This window comes from Falco punctatus, assembly GCF_963210335.1.
Source record: "Falco punctatus genome assembly, chromosome: 5".
Taxonomy (NCBI): Eukaryota; Metazoa; Chordata; class Aves; order Falconiformes; family Falconidae; genus Falco; species Falco punctatus.
In genome coordinates, this window is record NC_137584.1 from 10,672,495 (window position 1) to 10,692,224 (window position 19,730).

General features: G+C 38.0%; 1 protein-coding gene and 1 long non-coding RNA gene across 3 annotated transcripts in view; one reads left to right on the plus strand and one right to left on the minus strand.

The window, feature by feature from the left end:
• The window catches only part of LOC308064169, a 100,438-nt gene extending 83,323 nt beyond the window's left edge, over window positions 1-17,115 (minus strand). The window contains exon 1 of the long non-coding RNA XR_013928272.1: window positions 15,518-17,115. This is a non-coding gene — a long non-coding RNA (uncharacterized lncRNA). The remainder of the gene's footprint in view (window positions 1-15,517) is intronic.
• IMPG1 (interphotoreceptor matrix proteoglycan 1) overlaps window positions 1-19,730 on the plus strand; it is a 76,944-nt gene that overhangs the window by 51,928 nt on the left and 5,286 nt on the right. The window contains exons 13-17 of one of the 2 annotated variants that reach the window (XM_080388165.1): window positions 11,705-12,252; window positions 13,037-13,256; window positions 17,159-17,369; window positions 18,431-18,607; window positions 18,707-19,287. In XM_080388165.1, coding sequence (XP_080244291.1) covers window positions 11,705-12,252; window positions 13,037-13,256; window positions 17,159-17,369; window positions 18,431-18,607; window positions 18,707-19,067 — 1,517 coding nt within the window. In that variant the 3' untranslated portion in view covers window positions 19,068-19,287. The remainder of the gene's footprint in view (window positions 1-11,704; window positions 12,253-13,036; window positions 13,257-17,158; window positions 17,370-18,430; window positions 18,608-18,706; window positions 19,288-19,730) is intronic. The other variant, XM_080388166.1, reaches the window with a different exon arrangement.

The following is a 19,730-nucleotide window of genomic DNA, read 5'->3' on the forward strand; positions in this document are numbered from 1 at the left end:
TAACTCATGCCATCTGCATTAGACTATTACAAGCAAATTGTAACTTGAGTGCTGTGAATTGCATCTCTGGATGGAGTTTTATGTATTTACCTACAGAGAGAGCTTGATCTTCCAACTTTGATTCTTTCGGCCATACCTGAGATGCCTTCCATGGATGGCACTGATGCCAATGTCAATTTAAGCTTCAGTTTGAAAGATGTCATAGTAATTAAAGCTAGCAAACATAAATACATGAAAATCGTAAATGGAGACAAATTTTCAAGAATGTTTATACTAAATTTAATGGGGTTTGTGTTTGTGAAAATCTAGAATAAGCAAAACTCCTGCCAGGATAGATCTCATATATATGCACATAGCAATTTACAAAAAAAGAAAGAAAAAAAATACGTTCTGACTTCTGTTTGAAGATAACATGCATTTTTTTCCAATAAGTTCTTAACATTGCTTTCTAAATGCAACTTTATAGAAAGGTATGTAGAAGAAAGTGCTAAACACAATTTCAAGCAATGATACCTTGGTGTAAATCAGGAGGCAGAAGTTTTAATTTTGTTCTATAGAATGGTACAATCATTATGTGCACCAGTAAGAACATGATTAAACTAAACCTCAGTGCAAAAGAATTTGTTTCTCCTTCATTTTATTGTGTTTACATGTTTAGGTTTCTTTTTCATTCTTCCTCAGTTGGTGGAGGTTTTGTTGGCTTTTTTTTTTTTTTTTTAATTGAAGTATTGTAGTGTACAATACTTGTAGAATAGTGGTGTCAATAACAGATAACTGAGTTTACAGTCAAAATTTTATATATGACCAAACATTTATTTAATAATCATCTTTATTGCTGTGCAATTTGGAACGATGTGCTTTCAGGCAGAGTGGGAGGAGGAAGGTATTGTTGGCATAACAAAACCCGTCAAGGGTTGTCTGAGAAAACATCTTCATACCTGAAGATTTCAGTTCCTAAGCTGTACCTTTCAATGAAACTTGCCATTGTTTTGATTTATTTTTCTAGAAGTCAGAAGGGCTGAAGCTGGAAAAATACTGCAGCAATAATATATTTCAGTCCTTTCCCCTGAACATATATGTAGTCCAAAGCAGTGGCAAAACCTGACTAAACTTGTCTTAGATTAAGATAAGCCCAAATTTCCATTTTTATTCCCATTAAATATCTTATTCCCCATTTCAGAATCAGACACTGACACTCTACAGTGAAACAATAAAAATCAAAATTATGCTGAGCAGTTCTTGAAGAAGCATCAGGCCCAAAATCATTATTAATATCACTAAAACTGAGAGGTATTCTTCCAGTGCAATATGGTTAAAAAAAAAAAAAAATGGAGTGATTTGCTCCATTTCAAAGCTGTGAGAAAAAACAGATTACCTACATTCAAAGCACAACAGTTAGAATAACAAAACATTCCTCATTCTGTGACTTCCATTCCATTAATTTCATGGTTTTCATATACAAGTAACTATATAGTATGAAAAAAAAATTGTATTCAATGTTTTCATTTTTATTGTTAAATCTTAAAGTGCTCAACTAATGACAAGATTTTAAGTGTCATGGATTTTAACTTTCTAATTTCATGTTTTTCTTTTCTGTTTTTAGGTCCTTGGGTCAACACATTACTTGAATTTATATCACGTGACCTCTCTTTTGTTTTTACCATTTTGCAAACTAATAAACTTCAATAACACGAAACTGTCTGATGGTCCTATCACCAACAAAAATCTGATCTTTTTTTTTCTATCACACAGTTGATAAAAATAGAGGAAGTGGGCAGGAAATGGGGAGTACTTTCAATTCTGAAAGATAGGTGTTGTAACTGACACGTTTTGGTCCTAATAATTCTGAAGAATAAATCAAAAGTAGTATTCCAGGTTCTCCATCTGGGGTGCTACAAAACTGTTACAGTGGCATGCAAGGGTATTTGCAACATTTAGATGGATGCTTCTTTATGTTTCTAGGTGTTTGTAAAGCTTTAGGTTATTTTCACACAGATTTCATTATTTTAAACTCATGAAATATTTTTTTCCAATTTAATTGTAGAACAGTTAACAACAGCAATAAGAATGGCTAATCCTCCTGAAGCTATGGTTTTAAGTGAGACGTTTCTTATTCAGCTTTGATTCCATTCCTTTGCAGACTTTATTCATGTTTGCAAATTCACTGCTGCTCAGTTTTGCTTCTTTTATTTAATTCACTGAATGGAATACCAATCAAGTCCAGACTTCTCAGGTTAGCATGGTTATTTGTTTAAGATCTGTTTTAATATGACTTTACTATGGTAGCAAATAGTGCAGAACTTTAATACAAAATAGCTTACAATAAATGACAGTCACAGCAGCCTCTGGCATTTTTAACACATTTTCATTGTAAATGTACTTACTAATTCCATTACTTCACAAAAGTATTCTAATCTTAGTTGAATCATTTCTTTAGCAAGGACTTTAATTAGAAAACTGACTTTTAGAGCGCTTGAGCACTAGCATGTTATTTTATCTAGCAATATGAGTAGCAGAAGAGTTAAAGGTTCTGTAAATGGTAAAAGTGACTTGTCAAGTTAGAGAAATAACCTACCACTGACCTACTGTCTATACAAGGTATCTAATTATACACCTCTTTGTATAGTATTCTTATGAAATGGAGGAATACTGCCTCAACATCCAACTTTGTAATCCCTTAATTATGAGTGTGAATACTGTTAACTGCCTAAAGCAATTATTATGGAAATACTGCCTTTTCCTCTGCTGTAGTCAGAAGAGGGCTGAGGCAAATGGATGTTTCTGCATCTTTTCTGAGTCTTAACTTAGGCAGAACAAACACCATAACCAGGTGCAGCAGATGTTGAAGTCAGTGGAGGGATTGTAGTGGCGTGATGGTTCAGACCCAAGTTTAACGGATTGTCATGGACTGCTCTTCAGTCTCTTCCACAGATACTTCCACTGCAGTTTCAGTGCAAAATGAAGTCAAGCACTGCTACACAGAGCTTTGGGGATGCTTTAAACACTATCTGTTTCTGTGCTGTTCAAAGTACTTTTCTGTTTCTAAAATGCTTAATCCTCTAGAACTGCTGAAAAATGAGAAAGCCAAAGACAGTCATTAAACAGCGAAGTCTCTCAGTATATGAATTTGACACAGGTCTTTAAAGTAAGCTTGCCCAATTAATTTTATATCTATAGCTGTATTTCTACCTGTTGTACTTAAATGACTACTTTGAAGCTGGAAAAGTTTTTTTTTAAAATCGTTAAATGTATTTATTGCATTATTTCAAAGTTTTAAAGAAATAGTCTTATTCAAAAACTATGCCAAAAGCTTTAACGAGAGACCCATTAGCAGAGAGCTAACTGAAGTCCTTAATAAAACAGAAAATGGTTATCTAAATTACTGTTTTTCAGCCATGCCTTGGCCAATGCATGTGAAAATTATAATCAAAGAACAAATTAATTTCTAATTGCACAAGAAACTGGTATGTCAGTGGACTCTTACAGGTACAGTGACTAAACATGAAATTGCTCAAGGCAGATGTGACTCCTTTTTGCTACTGACTGATTTCCATGAAGACTAAGGGAGCTTGCATTTCCCAAAGAGAGTCAGATCAATGAAAATATTAACCCTCAGACATCCCATAAAGGAAATTCCTTCTCTGTATTGAAAACTTTGTGTGAGTTGAGTAAGACCAGCTAATTTACATCAGTGAAAAGTTTATGGGCAGAGAGACTGTTGTGAGCTGCACCATTCTGCTTCTCCCACACAGAAGTAGCTGCATCGAGGGAAAAGTTGCAGGGAGCAAAAGTAGTCAGGTCTTGGCTTTATTCTTAATGATTTACTCTTAATCTTTATGCATCTTTGAGGAAAAGTGAAGAATTCTTTGCTTTTTACGTCTTCATTCATTGCAGAAGTATATAGTTCTACTGACCTCCAAAAAAAGGAATCATGGTACAGATCCCAAAGTGAGATGAGGGCCATGTCATAACTCTGGGAGCAAACATCCCAAATCAAACACACAATCTGTTGCCCCAGTCAAAGTACTCAGCTAAGGATGAGAGACAGTAAAACAGGGTTGTCCAGGTTGTCTAGTTACCAAGTAGAAGGCAGGCTTTATTGCTAGTGTGCCGAGACAACTAAAGAAGTAAATGGAAGATTCTTTCATAATGAACATAGGCAAGATTAGGAAGCTGTAGTTGCTCAACACCCTGAATTCTGCAGTGTTTTAGCTTTTCAGATCTTGATTTTGCAAATTTTATGTTTTCCTTTTAGCTTTCCATATCAGGTAGATCTGGATTGTTCTGAGAATAATGAGAGAAGATTATAATTATTAAGTAGTATTTTATTAGGATAGAAAATACTCCTCTTGTGACACCATGTCAGAATGACATTTATATGCATCTTTGGTGGAGACAACATGACGATGAGGCACAGTTGCAAGGTATGAAAATTTTGAGAATAAACTGAAGGCTTCTTCTATAAGTTACACAGAGTACTACATAGTAGTGGAGCTAGAGCTGCAGCTATCAGGCTGCTCTGTGAAAAATGTTTCAGTGAGGATGCTAAGGAAAAAAGGTCAAGAGATACAAGAATTTTTAGGACTGGAGTTGGAGAAGAGATGGGGTTCAACTGAGGTTCACTGGAGAAGGAGTTCTGTTGGTTTCACTGGACACAGAACCCGACTTCTGGAGAATTCATATACACAGACAGAATGACAGCCATAGATTGTGCTGGCTCTTCTGGCTTAGCCTTACAGTTAAAAAGACAAACTTAATCAGTAATTATTTGCTGCAAGACATTTGTTGTGACACGTTAGGTTAATGATCCTCTTCTCTTAATTCTTTTAATCCTCATCTTACTTGTGCCCTAGTTAAAATGAAAGATCTCGAATGCAAATTTGGCACTTTATCTATTTGTTTATATACAATAGTCCTGCATCCAGGGATTTTGTTGTATTTCAGGCACCAACAAAATGTGTAAATTTGAATCCAGCTACTTGCTGTACCAGTCTGGTATTTATATCAGCAAAGCTGCCCATAAGGAGATTCTTACCCTGCATTATGGACCACCCTTTTAATTGCACACTTTTTCCTTCAATAGTTACTTTCTTCAGTCAACATGCATGCAAATATATTCATAAACATTGTAATACTGTAACTTCTGTATACAGAACAATACCCATCAGTGGACTTGGAAAGTTTGTCTGTTGTCAATAGGAAATGTCAGTGCTTATTAAGCTCATGAATGCAATGAAATGCTGGGACCTCTTAATGCATAACCTTCTGGGCCTGCTTATTAATGCAAACCCACTAGAAAAATGTCTCATGAGAATTTGACCTTTCCCAAACAATAACTCCTTATTCATGGTCAATTAGGAGGGTTTCCCTCACTTAAAAAAAATATAAGAGGACCAACTAATTATATACCTAAAATAAAGTTGTTGAAATGGCAGTTGATTTTTTTCTGATAAGTCAAACCTTTCTATTTTACTCCCTCAGCTGGGAATAAATGCCTGCATGCAGCACACTTATTACAAAGATTTAATATAGCAATGTGCCCAGGAAATTGCCTCTTAATTTCGTGTTTACACATCTTTGCCAACAGCAGTTTAATTTTAGATATAAAACTCTCCTCAGTACAATATTTTCCTGCCTTATCCATGTAATACAAAAAAACATCTGCAGAGTTCAGTGAACATCTTTGTGGGAGGGTAAGTGGTGGCTGAGTTAGAGCTGAGTTTTTTATTGCTTTCAACATTTTTTAATTCCATGCCATTGTTTAACCTTCAATATGGTTACTCTGGGGGTATATTTGCATTCAGCATCTTATTTTGTGCTCTCTGTGGATTTCCTACACCTGAATGATAGTGTTGTAGACCAAACTGTATGCTGAAACTAAATATGCTGAGATTAGGAATGTCTAAACTGTTCGTGTTTGTAGCATTAGAGGTTTCATAAAGTAATTGTCTATGTTTCTTCTAGTATTCTGCTCTAAAATTCTCATCTACAAGGCAAACTGTGTGAAGGTTTACAAAATTGCTTTATGATGAACCAGTTTAAGCATATTTTATGTTCCATTTCAAAATTGTATGTGTGTGTATATATATATATATATATGCACATATAGAATCATAGAACAGTTCGGGCTGGAAGGGACTTTTAAAGGTCATCAAGTCCAACCCCCCAGCAATAAGCAGGGACATCTTCAACTAGATCAAGTTGCTCAGAGCCCCATTCAGCCTGACCTTGAATGTTTCCAGGGACTGGGCTTCTACAACCTCTCTGGGCAACCTACTCCAGTGTTTTATTACCCTCATCATTTCTTCTTTATATCTAGTCTGAAAACCAATATATATTGGGCTTATATACAAACCCAATGTTTTAAATGCAAAGGGGTTGGGTTTTTTTCATTCCATTGATCAGCAGGTTGAGGGAAGTGATTCTCCCCCTCTACTCTGCTCTCCTGAGACCCCACCTGGAGTACTGCATCCAGCTTTGGAGCCCTCAACACAAGAAGGACATGGACCTGTTGAAGCGAGTCTAGAGGAGGGCCATGAAGATGATCAGAGGGCCAAAGCACCTCTCCTATGAAGACAGGCTGAGAGAGTTGGCATTGTTCTGCCTGGAGAAAGAAGGCTCCAGGGAGACCTAATAGCAGCCTTCCAGTACCTCACGGGGGCCTACAAGGAAGCTGGAGAGGGACTTTTACAAGGGCATGTAGTGATGGGACAAGGGGGAATGGCTTTAAACTGAAAAGGGTAGATGTAGATTTAGATTTGATATGAGGAAGAAATTCTTTACTGTGAGGGTGGTGAGGCACTGGCGCAGGCTGCCCAGAGAAGCTGTGGATGCCCCATCCCTGGGAGTGCTCAGGGCCAGGCTGGATGGGGCTTGGAGCAACCTGGCCTAGTGGAAGGTGTCCCTGCCCATGATGGGGAAGTTGGAACTAGATGATCTTTAAAGGTCCCTTCCAACCCAAACCATTCTATGATTCTATGAAATGTCTAGGTCTTCTTTGTTTCATCCATAGTTTTTAACTCCTTAGGATTGTTTTTATCAACTTCTCACATAAACAGTGGGAAAGCTTGGCAAAACAAGTTGCAAATCATTTTGCTGCTGATTTCAACATGTCACTCGTGTAGGCAAGTCTTGCAGCAGTAACGTGACATGCGTTAGTGCAACCAACAGAAGGAGTCAGTAACCCCTGGTTTTGGGACTGCTGCTGTGCTTCAGCAAGCACTCGGGAGCCTTGAGGTGAGCCCATTTACTTCCACCTTGCAGGGGACTAACACCACCTCTGCAGTCAGTCACTGTCTGCCTAAGCTGGAGAGACAGTGGCTGGTAAGAACTGGCAGCTTATGAAAATAGATGTTACGTGCACAGAGACCATCTTGGTATGCCCTCAAGGCATTTTAAGTGACTTTGCTTGTAATAAGAGGATGCCAGAAGACCTTTCTAGTGCACATATAGACTATATATACACACGTGTATACACAGCTATATGCCAAATGCATAAGGTATATGGTTATTCTGCTTCAAACTTGCTGCAATTTCAAAGTCATTTCAGTGCTTCTTTCTCCTGTAGTTATCTCTTTCTAAAATCTAATCTGCCTAACAAATACCATCACGATCATATGCTAGAGTGTATATCGTCATGCTGAGAGAAGGTTGGTTTGTGGAGCTGCAGGTTCATCCCATGAGTAGATCATCCTGCATTAATGCCTCAGGCACTAATGCTAAGAAATCTGTTCTGAGTTCCCTTAACTAATAAGTGACTCTCACTCCTTATCAGCGTAACAAGTAACAGCAAGAGCTTTGTAAACAGAGAACGTCACTAGGCTCTTTTTTTATAATCTCTCCATATCCTTGATTACACAAGAAACACAAGGACATGACAAGAGAAAAGCATCTCAAGTTCTCAACAAAGTATTAGGGCATCAAGCTGTGGTGCAGCATTTGGTGTGACGAGCTGTGTGCACAACCCCAGGTTCCATAGCAGCAGTTTGCTATTCTTTTTTGGCTGCACTCTAGGACTGGAGGGACTTGTATAATACTTGTAGCCCTTGTATAATACTGCCAGCAGTGCAAATTACATACCAACACATAAATACCAACAAATAAAAGGACAACTGTGCTAGTTTAAATAGGAATTTGCTGCACCCACTTTGTGGTCCTGTTCTGCTTCCAGACCACCCCAGTTTGGCCTTGCAGTAAAGGATAATGCAGCAGCACTTGGTCTTTTCCTGCATCCCATCCAACACAGATGCTTCATATTAGCAGTGTACTTCAGTCTTTCCCAGAATTACCAGCGCTCTAAGCTCACTTGTTATTTTGTACACTTTGGTCATGGACAGCCACCAGGGAGGGTGGGAGGGAGGTGGGAGGAGCTCAGCATGTGAAAAGCAAGGAACTATTTTATAATCTGGCAGAAAGCTTTTCCCCTAAGGGCCATAGGACTGGGCAATCCCGATCCTCAGAGTAAAGCTGAATATCCTGATCTCTGTTGCTCAGGTTTTATGCTACACAGTTCAATTGATTTCAATGAGTTCACTAATAAATATTAGATTAGAACTCAACCCTAAACATCAAACCCAAAATAGGTGAAATACAGTCTCTTACCAAGTGGGAATTTTTGTCATGTAAATAATTCTGGTTTCCAAATATTCTGCCAGTTAAAATGAGGCACTCGGGGAAGACGTTTTCATGCATGCAGATGAAGGCAACAAAATTGACTGTAAAAATCTGCCTTATCCAATACAGGAAAGGGATACTAAATATTGACAGAGATGAATGATGTTCAATAACATACCGTCAGCCAGCTAGAGTTAAGGGCAAAACAGGCATGCGCTGTGGCATGTCCCTGCTCTGCAGTTGCCTCCCCTAAAACGTGGTCTCTGGAAAACCTTGGCAGCACCCAGCCCCTAGTGATTTGTTCCAATACGTCAAAGTATTACAAAATGTCCATAATCATCAGCTGTCCAAGACAATTTAGGAACTGTCTTTGATGGCTGTTCTACTTAAAACTGCAAGATAACAGAGGAATCCTGCAAGAACATGTAACAGTAACTAATAACCTGGTCTTCAAAAAAGGGGGAGCATCCTGCAAGGTAATTGCCTTACAAACTTGCAGTATTTTGTCCATCCAGAAAGTAGCAAATGTGGAAGGTGTCCTTTCCCTGATTACCCTTGTCAGAGTAGTCCATACCTTGTTTCTCGAATGCTTTTTCGTGCATAGCTATGAGAACATGCATTGCTGCTGTGATAAACTCTGCTCTAGCAAGAATTTGCCCGACATTTCTCAGCACCTTGCTGAAATACAATTTAACATGTTACTCAATACCTGTTAAAAAAAGTCTTAAAATACATTGTGCTTTCAGACGGCTTTATTTGTAACAGAATAACATGCACTAGGGATTGATGTAGTGACTGCATAAATAAGCAGATGCAGTAATGATCTTTCAGCATATCCAGGTGATGTTTGGAAATTATTTCTAGAAGTTCACTTCCCTGCAGAACAGACCAAAAAAATATCTAGTGCTTCCCTTAGCCAAGGCATGCAAAACACTTGTAAGGAATGGAAAACCTTTGAACCGAGAATGAGAGGGGTGCTCCAGTAACACCATGTTACTGGTGTCCCAGAGTAAAATTCACTGACCCTTCTTCGCCAGAGCCAGAACCACACCGCCCTTCTGGTAGTGTCAAACCATGACACAATGGAAAGTGTTTCCCTTTTTCAGAAAACTTTAATAGTCCTTAGTCCAATACTTGAGCACCTCAGAGAAATCACAGAAATCACTGAACCTCAATGCTACAAAGAACTAAGAGGTTGATTTAAGTAGCAGAAATTATGACAGGAGGAAACCAGGCATCTTACATAAATTTGCTGTGTTCTGAAGTCAACAGAATGATAATAGGTACTTCAAAAGATCCAGCATATGTTTGGATGGTTTTCTTCAAGTGAGATAAATGTCTGTCTTGACTAAAAAGGGAACAAAGATGGCTGGCTTAAAGGATGCATCTCGCTTTTAAATGCCTCCTAGAAGTGAGAGCAATACTACCCAAAGGCATATTCCTAAGACTTCTGAGAAGATTGAAGCAGAACCAAAAAGTAAAACTAGCTCTCTCACAGCCTGCTCCAATAATTTAAACACCGCTCGGTCTATTATGTGTTTTATTACTCTTGATACTATTTAGTATTTTATATATTAATTTTAATGTAATATTATTTTTATATTATTAACTTATTTTATTAGCATGCATTTTATTTATCTCTTTACACTACTACCACTGAATCATCATATATGTACTACAACATACATAATTAAACAAATACTAAAGGGGGGGGAAGGAATATATGTAGCAGCTCTTAACATAAGTCTATGCAAAGTGGTAACCAGATGGAAGAAGATTTTTTTCAAGCATCTAATTCTAGTAAAACCACATACGTGCCTTAGAAGAATTCTTCGCTAGTTTAAGAAGTGTGGCCCTAAGAATGGGGCTATATAGAAAATAATCCACATTAGATCAAGGCATTGTATCTGCAGAGGGGAAGCACACAGCTAGTACATGCCGTTAAATTAACAGTGTCAAGAAAATAGCTATCTCTTATTAAGATTGTCCTTGTTGAAAAATGTACATTTGTTCCACAAACCAGCAATACAATAAGCAGAAGATTGGGCTGCATACATTTAGAAGCAAGGAAACAGAAAGGGACAGAAAGACCATTCACGGACAACTCCTATGCCATGGACAGAATAGTTGCCACCTTCTTCAGTCCATGTTACGCCCAATGCAAAACTGCGCTCTGCTTTAGGACTTTCCTTGGCCACTGGGAGGAAGTTAGTGCGTAGGGAATAGAAGAGTTCATCGGTTGGAGAAAAACTTCTTTCCTATCAGCTGATAAGTGGTTTTGCTTGCAGGGGGCATGTCCCACATGAAGGACCCACATATGTATATCACTGGAAAAGGACAAAGTTGTCAGCTTGGGTAGATGTCTGTTCCTTGGAGGCCATCACTTGCTGTGAAGGCATGGTGCTCAGGTAGCTGCAAGCCAAACTCAGAGTCTCATTCATCCTGCTTTAGATTTGGATTTCAGTTACAGCTATCACACAGCCTAGATATGTGCCAAGCCCCAGTGGGGACCTCATAAAAGTTCAGCATCTGGATCGAATGGCTGCTTCAGGTGCAACAGATGATTTCTTAAGGCTTGAATTTGCTTTCACTTGGTGCAGTTATCTTTGGAGTAAATTGACAGTTTGCATCTGAAGAGGCTGTACTGTTTTTTGTAACCACATTTTAGGATTACCACCAAATAATAGCTGTAACCTCTCACAAAGGGGAACAGAATGACTCTAGCTTACAACTGATCTGAACAGACAGCTTAAAGCTGCAATCTACTCTTTCAGTCAATACAAACTGACATTGTGATTATGTGCCTTCAAAACGAGAATGCACTTTGGAATGGCTCAGGAAATATTTACCAAGTGTAACTCTTATATAAACACAGCACCCACAGAAATCTCATCACTCAAACATGTGGATGAGGTGGTTGATTCCAGTACTTCTTTGGTGATGGAAATAATATTTTCAAGTTTAGATAGTGTTAAATCTTGTTTTTAAAAATGTTTCAGTGGAAATACAACAAGCATATTGTTTCCATGCTTGATGTTTGCTATGCTTGCTTTTCAAAATAGCTATTTGTTGTACCCCTGTTTTTCTGCAGCAATTAAGATCATGGATGAACCAGAATCATCAGGCGATGACATTTTGGTTACAGAAAGCACTTACGAAACGTTGCCTTTCTTTATTGGTTCGAGCAATCTCTCTACCACACCGCCTGAAGATGTTATTACAGATATGCTACCATCAGCACCAATGCCTGCAGCAACCAGCCCATCCTACAGCCACACTGAGATCATCAAGCAGTCCCTTGAGGTACTGGATTCCTCAGTGCCTGCATCTGAGAGCGTTCCTCCCGATGGCACTGAGACAGGAGTGCAGGACATTGCTGCCGAGTTAGACCACGTTGTGATGAGCACAGCAGCACTAGATGAAGTGGAGCACGGCAGCGGTTATATCTCTGAGCCCGCAGAAGCCACCCCAGCTCCTACGCCGAAGTATGTAACTACCAGCTCCATGACAACCGCGGCCAAAGGCAAAGAGCTAGTGGTTTTCTTCAGCCTGAGGGTAACCAACATGCACTTTTCAGATGACCTCTTCAACAGGAGTTCGCTGGAATACAAAGCACTAGAACAACAGTTCATGCAATTGGTGGGTGAAAAATCAACTTGAACACCACATGCAATAATCAGGCACAGTTTAAAGAAATACACTGAAGAGCATGGTATTTTAACAATATCAGACCCTACTACAATTCAGTCTAATAAGTTGTATTTTTAAAGGATCCATAAGCCTGGCATGCTCTCGGGGTACGAAGAAAGAGTTTATAAAGCCAGCGATGGGAGTTCTTACTTACTCAAGAGACTCCAGATATACACCTGGCATGTAGTTTATTTGCCTTTTTCTTAGATTCACGTCAACAGTATAGCAGTGCTGAATACATCCGAGGCTTGTGTCTACATGCTAGATTTAAAATTAGGCCTTTTAAACTATATAATAGCTTAGCAAGGGGAATGTGATTAGATATGGATTTTCTCTACGGGTACAATAGGGCAGCAGGTCAGCTCAGTAACATGCCGATTATGCTATGCTCTAACCTGCCTGGATTGAACATTTGAAAATAATTAAAGTTGGCTCTTGAGTAAGGTGATTTTTTTCTCTTCCAGATGAATAAACTCCCCAGCTGCTGTGCATTTCATTACAGGGAAAATTGCTGCCCATCCATCTCAATACATTATACAGAAATATGCAAGAGTCCAGAAGAAGATAGTGCTAAACAGAAAAATGAATTTGGTGGTGGAGTTTAACAATTGTATTAAATTCAGACATAAGTGTGTGGTGTGTGTACTTGATAATGAAAAGTGACTATAAGAGAAATCAATAGCAGGTAGACATTGACAGTAAGTTAAAATAAAGGCAAATTTGTGTTTTTCAGCTACTTCCATACCTCCAGTCCAACCTTACAGGTTTTAAGCACCTGGAAATACTTAACTTCAGGAACGGAAGTGTGATTGTGAATAGCAAAATGAAATTTGCCAGGACAGTGCCATACAATATCACAGAAGCAGTACACTGCGTTTTGGAAGATTTCTGTGATGCTGCAGCTCAACACCTCAATTTAGAGATTGACAGCTATTCCCTGGATATTGAGCCAGGTAAGATTGCATTACTAGTGTATGTGCAAAATCAAAACCAAGCAGATAATCTTTTCCAGATTGCTACAGCTTCAGAAGTATTGCTGTTTTGGAAATAACTATATTAGCAATAGCCTCCCAATGAGCAGAAGTAATAAGAAAAAACAAGATCATAGAATCATAGAATTGTTTAGGTTAGAAAAGACCTTTAAGATCATCAAGTCCAACCGTTAACCCAGCACTGCTAAGTCCACCACTAAACCATGTCCCTAAGTGCCACATCTACACGTCTTTCAAATACCTCCAGGGATGATGACTCAACCACTTCCCTGGGCAGTCTGTCCCAATGTTTGACAACCCTTTCAGGGAAGAAATTTTTCCTAATGTCCAATGTTGCAAATTACGTTGCAGACATATTTTCACACTATAATGAAATGCTGGGTGGAAGTGTTGGTCTGTGCATGTACACCTACTGCTTTTCAGAGACGAATATAGTGAACTAAAAACTCATTCTAGAATAAGGGCTGAACAAAGACAGGTGTAAAGAATGCTCATGTGCAGTTTACAGGAGTGACTTAGGCAAATTGTGCACCAAAGTACGTAAATATAGTTTCTGATAATTTTTGCAATGCTGTAAGGAAACCATAGTTTAGAGCTTCATTAAATCTTTTTTTAAAGGGCTACAGATTTCAGGACTGAAGGAGGCAATTTCTAGGAATAATTTGATTCTACAGCTACTCACTGACCACAGCATGGCTATATGTAGCACTCCATAGATTTGTAATTACAGAATCCTTTCTGGATTAATACCTTTCAAATAAACCTTTGTCTGTTAAACAGTAGAAAGTCAGTAATATATCTGGATGGTATTGTAACATCAGAAGCTTACAGTTTTCAAAATCTACGTTGTTTTAAAAAATTGAAGCCTAGATCTATTTTCAGGTTCTGGTAACTATTTCAGAGCCGAATTTAATTTCATTGGCATGGAGAAAAACAATACTGATTTGGTTCAGCTGCCTTTTTATGTACATAACTGACAATTCCAGAACAAAAATCCATTTGCAATTTATGCAGGCAGTTCCTATTCTGTTTTCATTTCACATACCTTCTCGTGGCCACTAAAAGCAGAGATAGTGGGTGGTCAAGAAAGTTAACAAAATCGCAGTGTTCAAACTATCAAATACTGACATGAAATACTGATATTTTGCTGAATAAAGTATTAAATGAGTTCCCTGGAAAGAGTGAACTTTGGACCACTATACCTTGTCTGCTTTGCTAGTAAATTTTTGATAAATAAAAATTAAAATGGTAAAGTTGCTAAAACGCAAACACAGAAAAATTTAAAAATCTTTCGTTGTCGTCCATATCAGCTGCTTTACTGATGTGGTATTTCAACATTAATTCAAGAAAATAGTGTCACAATGAGTTTGTTAATGGGGCTGTTCTTTCAAGGCTTATGAGCAGTAATAAAATGTCAAAATAGAAGAAATTATGTTTAGAAAGCCAGTGTATTCCCAAGCAGTTGTTTCAAAGCCCAACGGTCTTTTCACTTGAGGGAAAAAAACCCAACAACAACAAACCACAACAAACCAAAAAAACAAAAAACAAACCAAAAAACAACAAAAGAACCCCAATCTGTTTAGAAAATTAAGATAATTAAGCAAATTTCTATTCGTTGTGAAAGTAAGAGCCATCTAGTGGTAATGATGTTATACAAATTGAAACACTGATGGGAACTGACAGTCCAAAATATATACCAAGATTCAGCAGCTGCAAAGGGTTGACTGCATTGATCATTATTAATACCATAAAGAATAACATGGCAGGCTTTTAAAAATACCTGCTTGCATTATTTTTATAATCTAAACAAAGTGAAAATACAGCAAAGATGACAAAGTATGGCAGGTAATTAGCCCAACACTTTAAGGAAAGTGAGACCACATTGTGCAAACTTACAAAAAATGACACTAACACAGCAAAATATTCATGCCAAGCTCTGCTTGTCAAACAGAAATGTGCCAAGACCTTCTAGCTCCTGAAAACTGCACGCAACCCTGGGTAATGCTTAGACGGAGCCTGTCTCTCCTAACTAGTGACGTACGGAATTAAACTCTCTAACTCGAAAGTTATAAAGTAGGTATGTTTATTGCGCCCAGATGCACGGAGGATCCCTCCACCACAAGCGCGCATGTCCGAAGTGACGAACCATCTCACATTTATACAATAAAACAAATGAATGTTCAATTGATGCCTATACATATTCGTTACGTAAACTCGCTTACTCTCGCTTCATATGTTAATTAGCTTATCAGTCCTTTGCCTGAAATGTGGTAGTCTTGCAGGTTTGCAGCTAATTCATGTCCTTGTGGACCATCCGGTTTCCTTTAGCGAGGAGATTTAGTGCTCCCTCTAGATAACACTGGAATGTTTCTCATCCTTTTTTATAAATAGCCCCTTTGTTAGAGGAAGAAGAGTAGGTATTTCCTTAAAGCTGTGTGGTTACCTGACCAGACACCACACCCATGACCAGTCACCATACCTACATTCCTTGAGCAGACATATACAATCACAATCGATGTTTATTCTCCCTATTTCACACTATTTCTTCATATCACTAGCAGTATCAGTCTTTCTTTCCACGGATAGAAAGGTAAACTGTGACCATCAAAACTGGGGAGAGACTTGCAGGAGAACATGCAGTTAATGCAGCTGTTACTGTTTTAATCAAGTACTCAATCATACAAACTCCTTTATTAACCGTTTTTCCTTTGGAAGCATTCTGGTTTTGCTTGGAGTGCAATTCTGTGTGGGGTAAGAAAAGAATCAGTAAGAATCCCCTTTTGATTTGCCAGCTCATTTTGTTTCATTAGAGACTAAACTTTGTAATTCCTAATCAGTCGTATCAATGACTAGGGCAAAGTACTTGGAATATATATATATAATTTTACAGATAACCAAAGGTTTGCCTGACAATAAAGTTGCTTGTATTTTATTGTATTACTTTGATGCCCAGTTGTTAGAGTTTACATGTACATATATTTGCAGCCCAGGAGCAAAGTATGTCCCAACATCTTTATGCTGCGCTTTACCACGCAGTACGCAGGAAAATGACAAGGTCGGTGGTGCAGCCCTCCCTCTCCTCATCCCGTCAGCCCAAGCTGGGCTGAGCACCACGTTAAAATGACTCCTGGGTCTTTTTTTCACATTTCTAGTAAGAAGCAGAGAATGGGAAAGGAGTGGACTTGTGTGACAGCTGAACTCAGGACTTTAAGCTCTCTCTGATTTGAGCCTTCCTGTCAACATCAGCGGGCTTATTTCCCCTTAATCTCACAGAGGCATCCCTTATTAATAATAATAAAAAAAAATAAAAAAAAAAAAAACCAGCAAGTTTTCCCAAGGCTAACACATCACCTAAAAAAAAAAAAAAGAAGACCTGCAAGCACATATTTTCTCTAGATCATGCCAGTATTTCTGGGCTGCAGTCTTCATAGTACTGTGCAATATTCAATAATCTAACTCCCTACCCTTGTCATGTCCTCAATTATGTGTTTAGGATCATTACAGCAGAAACGATTTCTTACACATACATAGGACTGTAACACAGTATCCATGAGTATAAAACTAGCACTTACAGTAAAAAATGGGATAAAAATATCCAAATATGAAAATTCTTGTCAGCGAGATGAAAGTAAGATCACAACTTAATAGTGATGAGGTAGACAAACGTAGAAGTAAATATAAGCTCGCATGCTTGCTGTGTTATCTCCAGAAAGAAGGACCTGTGTCTTTTTATGCTAGATGACATCCTCCTATTAAACACACAAATAGCAGGCTAGTAAATGTGAATTGTTTTCTCTAGCTGACACAGCCTGCCAAGTTACTTTCGGTAATGCATGAATTAACGATTTACGCATCGTTTACAGCCGATCAGGCAGACCAATGCAAATTCATGGCATGTGATGAGTTTTCCGAGTGCATAATGAACGAGTGGACAAAAGAGGCTGACTGCCTTTGTAAACCTGGTTATGCAAGCCGAGACGGATCACCCTGTCGGAGCCTGTGTGAGTCTGAACCACATCTTTGCGTCAATGGTGGGAAATGCGAGTTAGTTCCAGGAAGAGGAGCTGTCTGCAGGTAAATAAATGGTGCTTAAGATGAATGCTGCTAACAGACCCCTGGTATGCCTATTGCATGAACAAGTAGGGCTGAGTATATACTTTTCAACAGCATAAACTATGCTAACAAGCCAAGACCTCAATATTCAGACACTTTAATCTACATTGCAATACCCTTCTTTCGTATAAATAGTCTCACTGTGGATAAATCCATTTCTGCCTGTTAGTACACACAGAGCATCATGATCTATTTATTTTTTAGAGACGCTTTAGAAATTTATTAGAAATTCAGCATCATTGGCAGAGATGACACGTACAAACCCATGCGTTCTTTTCAGATTTCCAAATACATTTTGGAGACATGAAAAAACACATTCACAGTTTTACCGTGGGTTACATAGTAGTATTTTAAGAAATTGCATTTTTCTAAGATTATTAAAAAGGAAATCTATATTCTTATAAACATACCTATGAGCACTATTCTGATTCTCGACCACCCAACAAAGCACATGAAGGCTGAAGCTGCTTTCAGGGCTTTCTGGGAAAGACTTGAAGATTAGCAGCTCCTCCTAACTGCAAACACACTCCGTAAGGATTTTTACATGAAATTATGTTAGAATATGGCCATCTTCTCCTTTGTTTAAACTGAGCTATTTGTAGTAGAATTCTTATTTCAAACCTCACTACTCAGACTGAAATCACCAATGAACAGAACATCGGCTTCAAAGAAGTATTTAGATGTTTCTCTAAAACACACCTGAACTTGTAAGGTTCTAAGCCACAAATATTATTTCGTCTTCACCCGTGGGGCTAGAAATTTGCCAGACATGTTCCAAATGCATCATGTCCTTAAAATCTGGAGGTTGGCAAAGAAAATATCGGTGTCTTTTTATATAACATTCACTCTCATGAATCTAAGAATATTATCTTTCCTCTATTATCAATCACGTTTTTTCATACATAACAATTAATTGTATTGGGAGTACTGTCCTTATATTTAATCGCAGATTTTCCTTTGAGGTACTCTATATTTTCTGCCTTCAAGTTCTGTACATTATCCTCTTCTTCTCCCTATTTTAGATGCCCAGTACGTAGACACGAGCTTTACCAAGGACAGCGCTGTGCAAAATTTGCTCCAGAACCCATACAACCCTTCATTTTTAAACCTCTCCTACTTGGCTTACTAAGCCTTGTTTTTCTTTTCATCATTTTAATTTTTAAGTTAAGAAGAAAAAGCAAAAGAAACTCTAATTTGCAGTAAGCTGCTCACAATCTTTTTCTACACATTTCAAAATATTCCTTTTTTTTCTTTTGCAATTTAAAAACTTACCTAAACAAAAATGTTCTGCATTGTAGAAGTGCTACTCTCAACAGCTGCAATTCAGAAAATGCTGTAAGGATTAATCCTGTTTTTGAACATGATGAACCGATAACTAGCTTTTGTCAAACGGCTTGCAGTGTAAGTGCTTGTGTCAGTTCCACAGAGATCATTGATCACGAAGCATTACACGAACTTGAAAACACAATTCAGCATGGAGGTAAAATGCATGGAAATCCTTTTTTTACCCCTCAACATACAGCCCCACCTCACATAACAGGTCCATCTTCATGTATTAATCCTACAACTAAATCAAATTTGATTCTAACCACTTGCTTGGCTATTTCAGAACTAAAAATACTAATAATTTATTTGCTTTCCACATTTACTGCTGTGTAGGTTTCATAAACAGGACTGTTAGAACTGCTTTTCTTACAGCTCTCTTGCATGGCTTTGGTGGTCCCTCCTATCTGAGTGCCTTTTGTGCTTTAGTGAAATAATTAATCTGGTGTTTTGATTTCTTTTTTAAATGTTGTAGGTCACCAGACCAGTTTACAAAGCCAAGACTGACAAGTTAGTCTCCGAAATTAATTTCCAGCATCAGCCAGACAAAACCAAGGTTTGTGACTACTTTCGAGAACTTTAAATGATGTTTGCAATTAGTATTTTACACCCATCTTAAAGAAACGTGTCTGTGGGTAATTGTAGAGCAATAAACAATAAACTTTCATTGCAGCTGATCTACTTAAAATTACTACTTACAAAAACACTAAATATTTTATGAAAGGAATAAAATGGCACATCTGTGGGAGAAAACCAGGCCTGCATCATCTAGACTCTACTTGAATTGTCAAAAGTATATTGTCAGAGCTTTTCTCAAGATCTAGTCAAGGGAATACATTTAGTGAGAAGCGAGGCAACCACAAATGGGTTTAAGAAAAGCTAGGTGGTTTGGGCCACTTTTAACCATTACTTAAGTTTAAAACGAGCCCTAGTGTTGAACACATTTTTAATCATTTGGAAAAAGTCGATAGAGGAAGAAAAACTTACATAGAACAAACA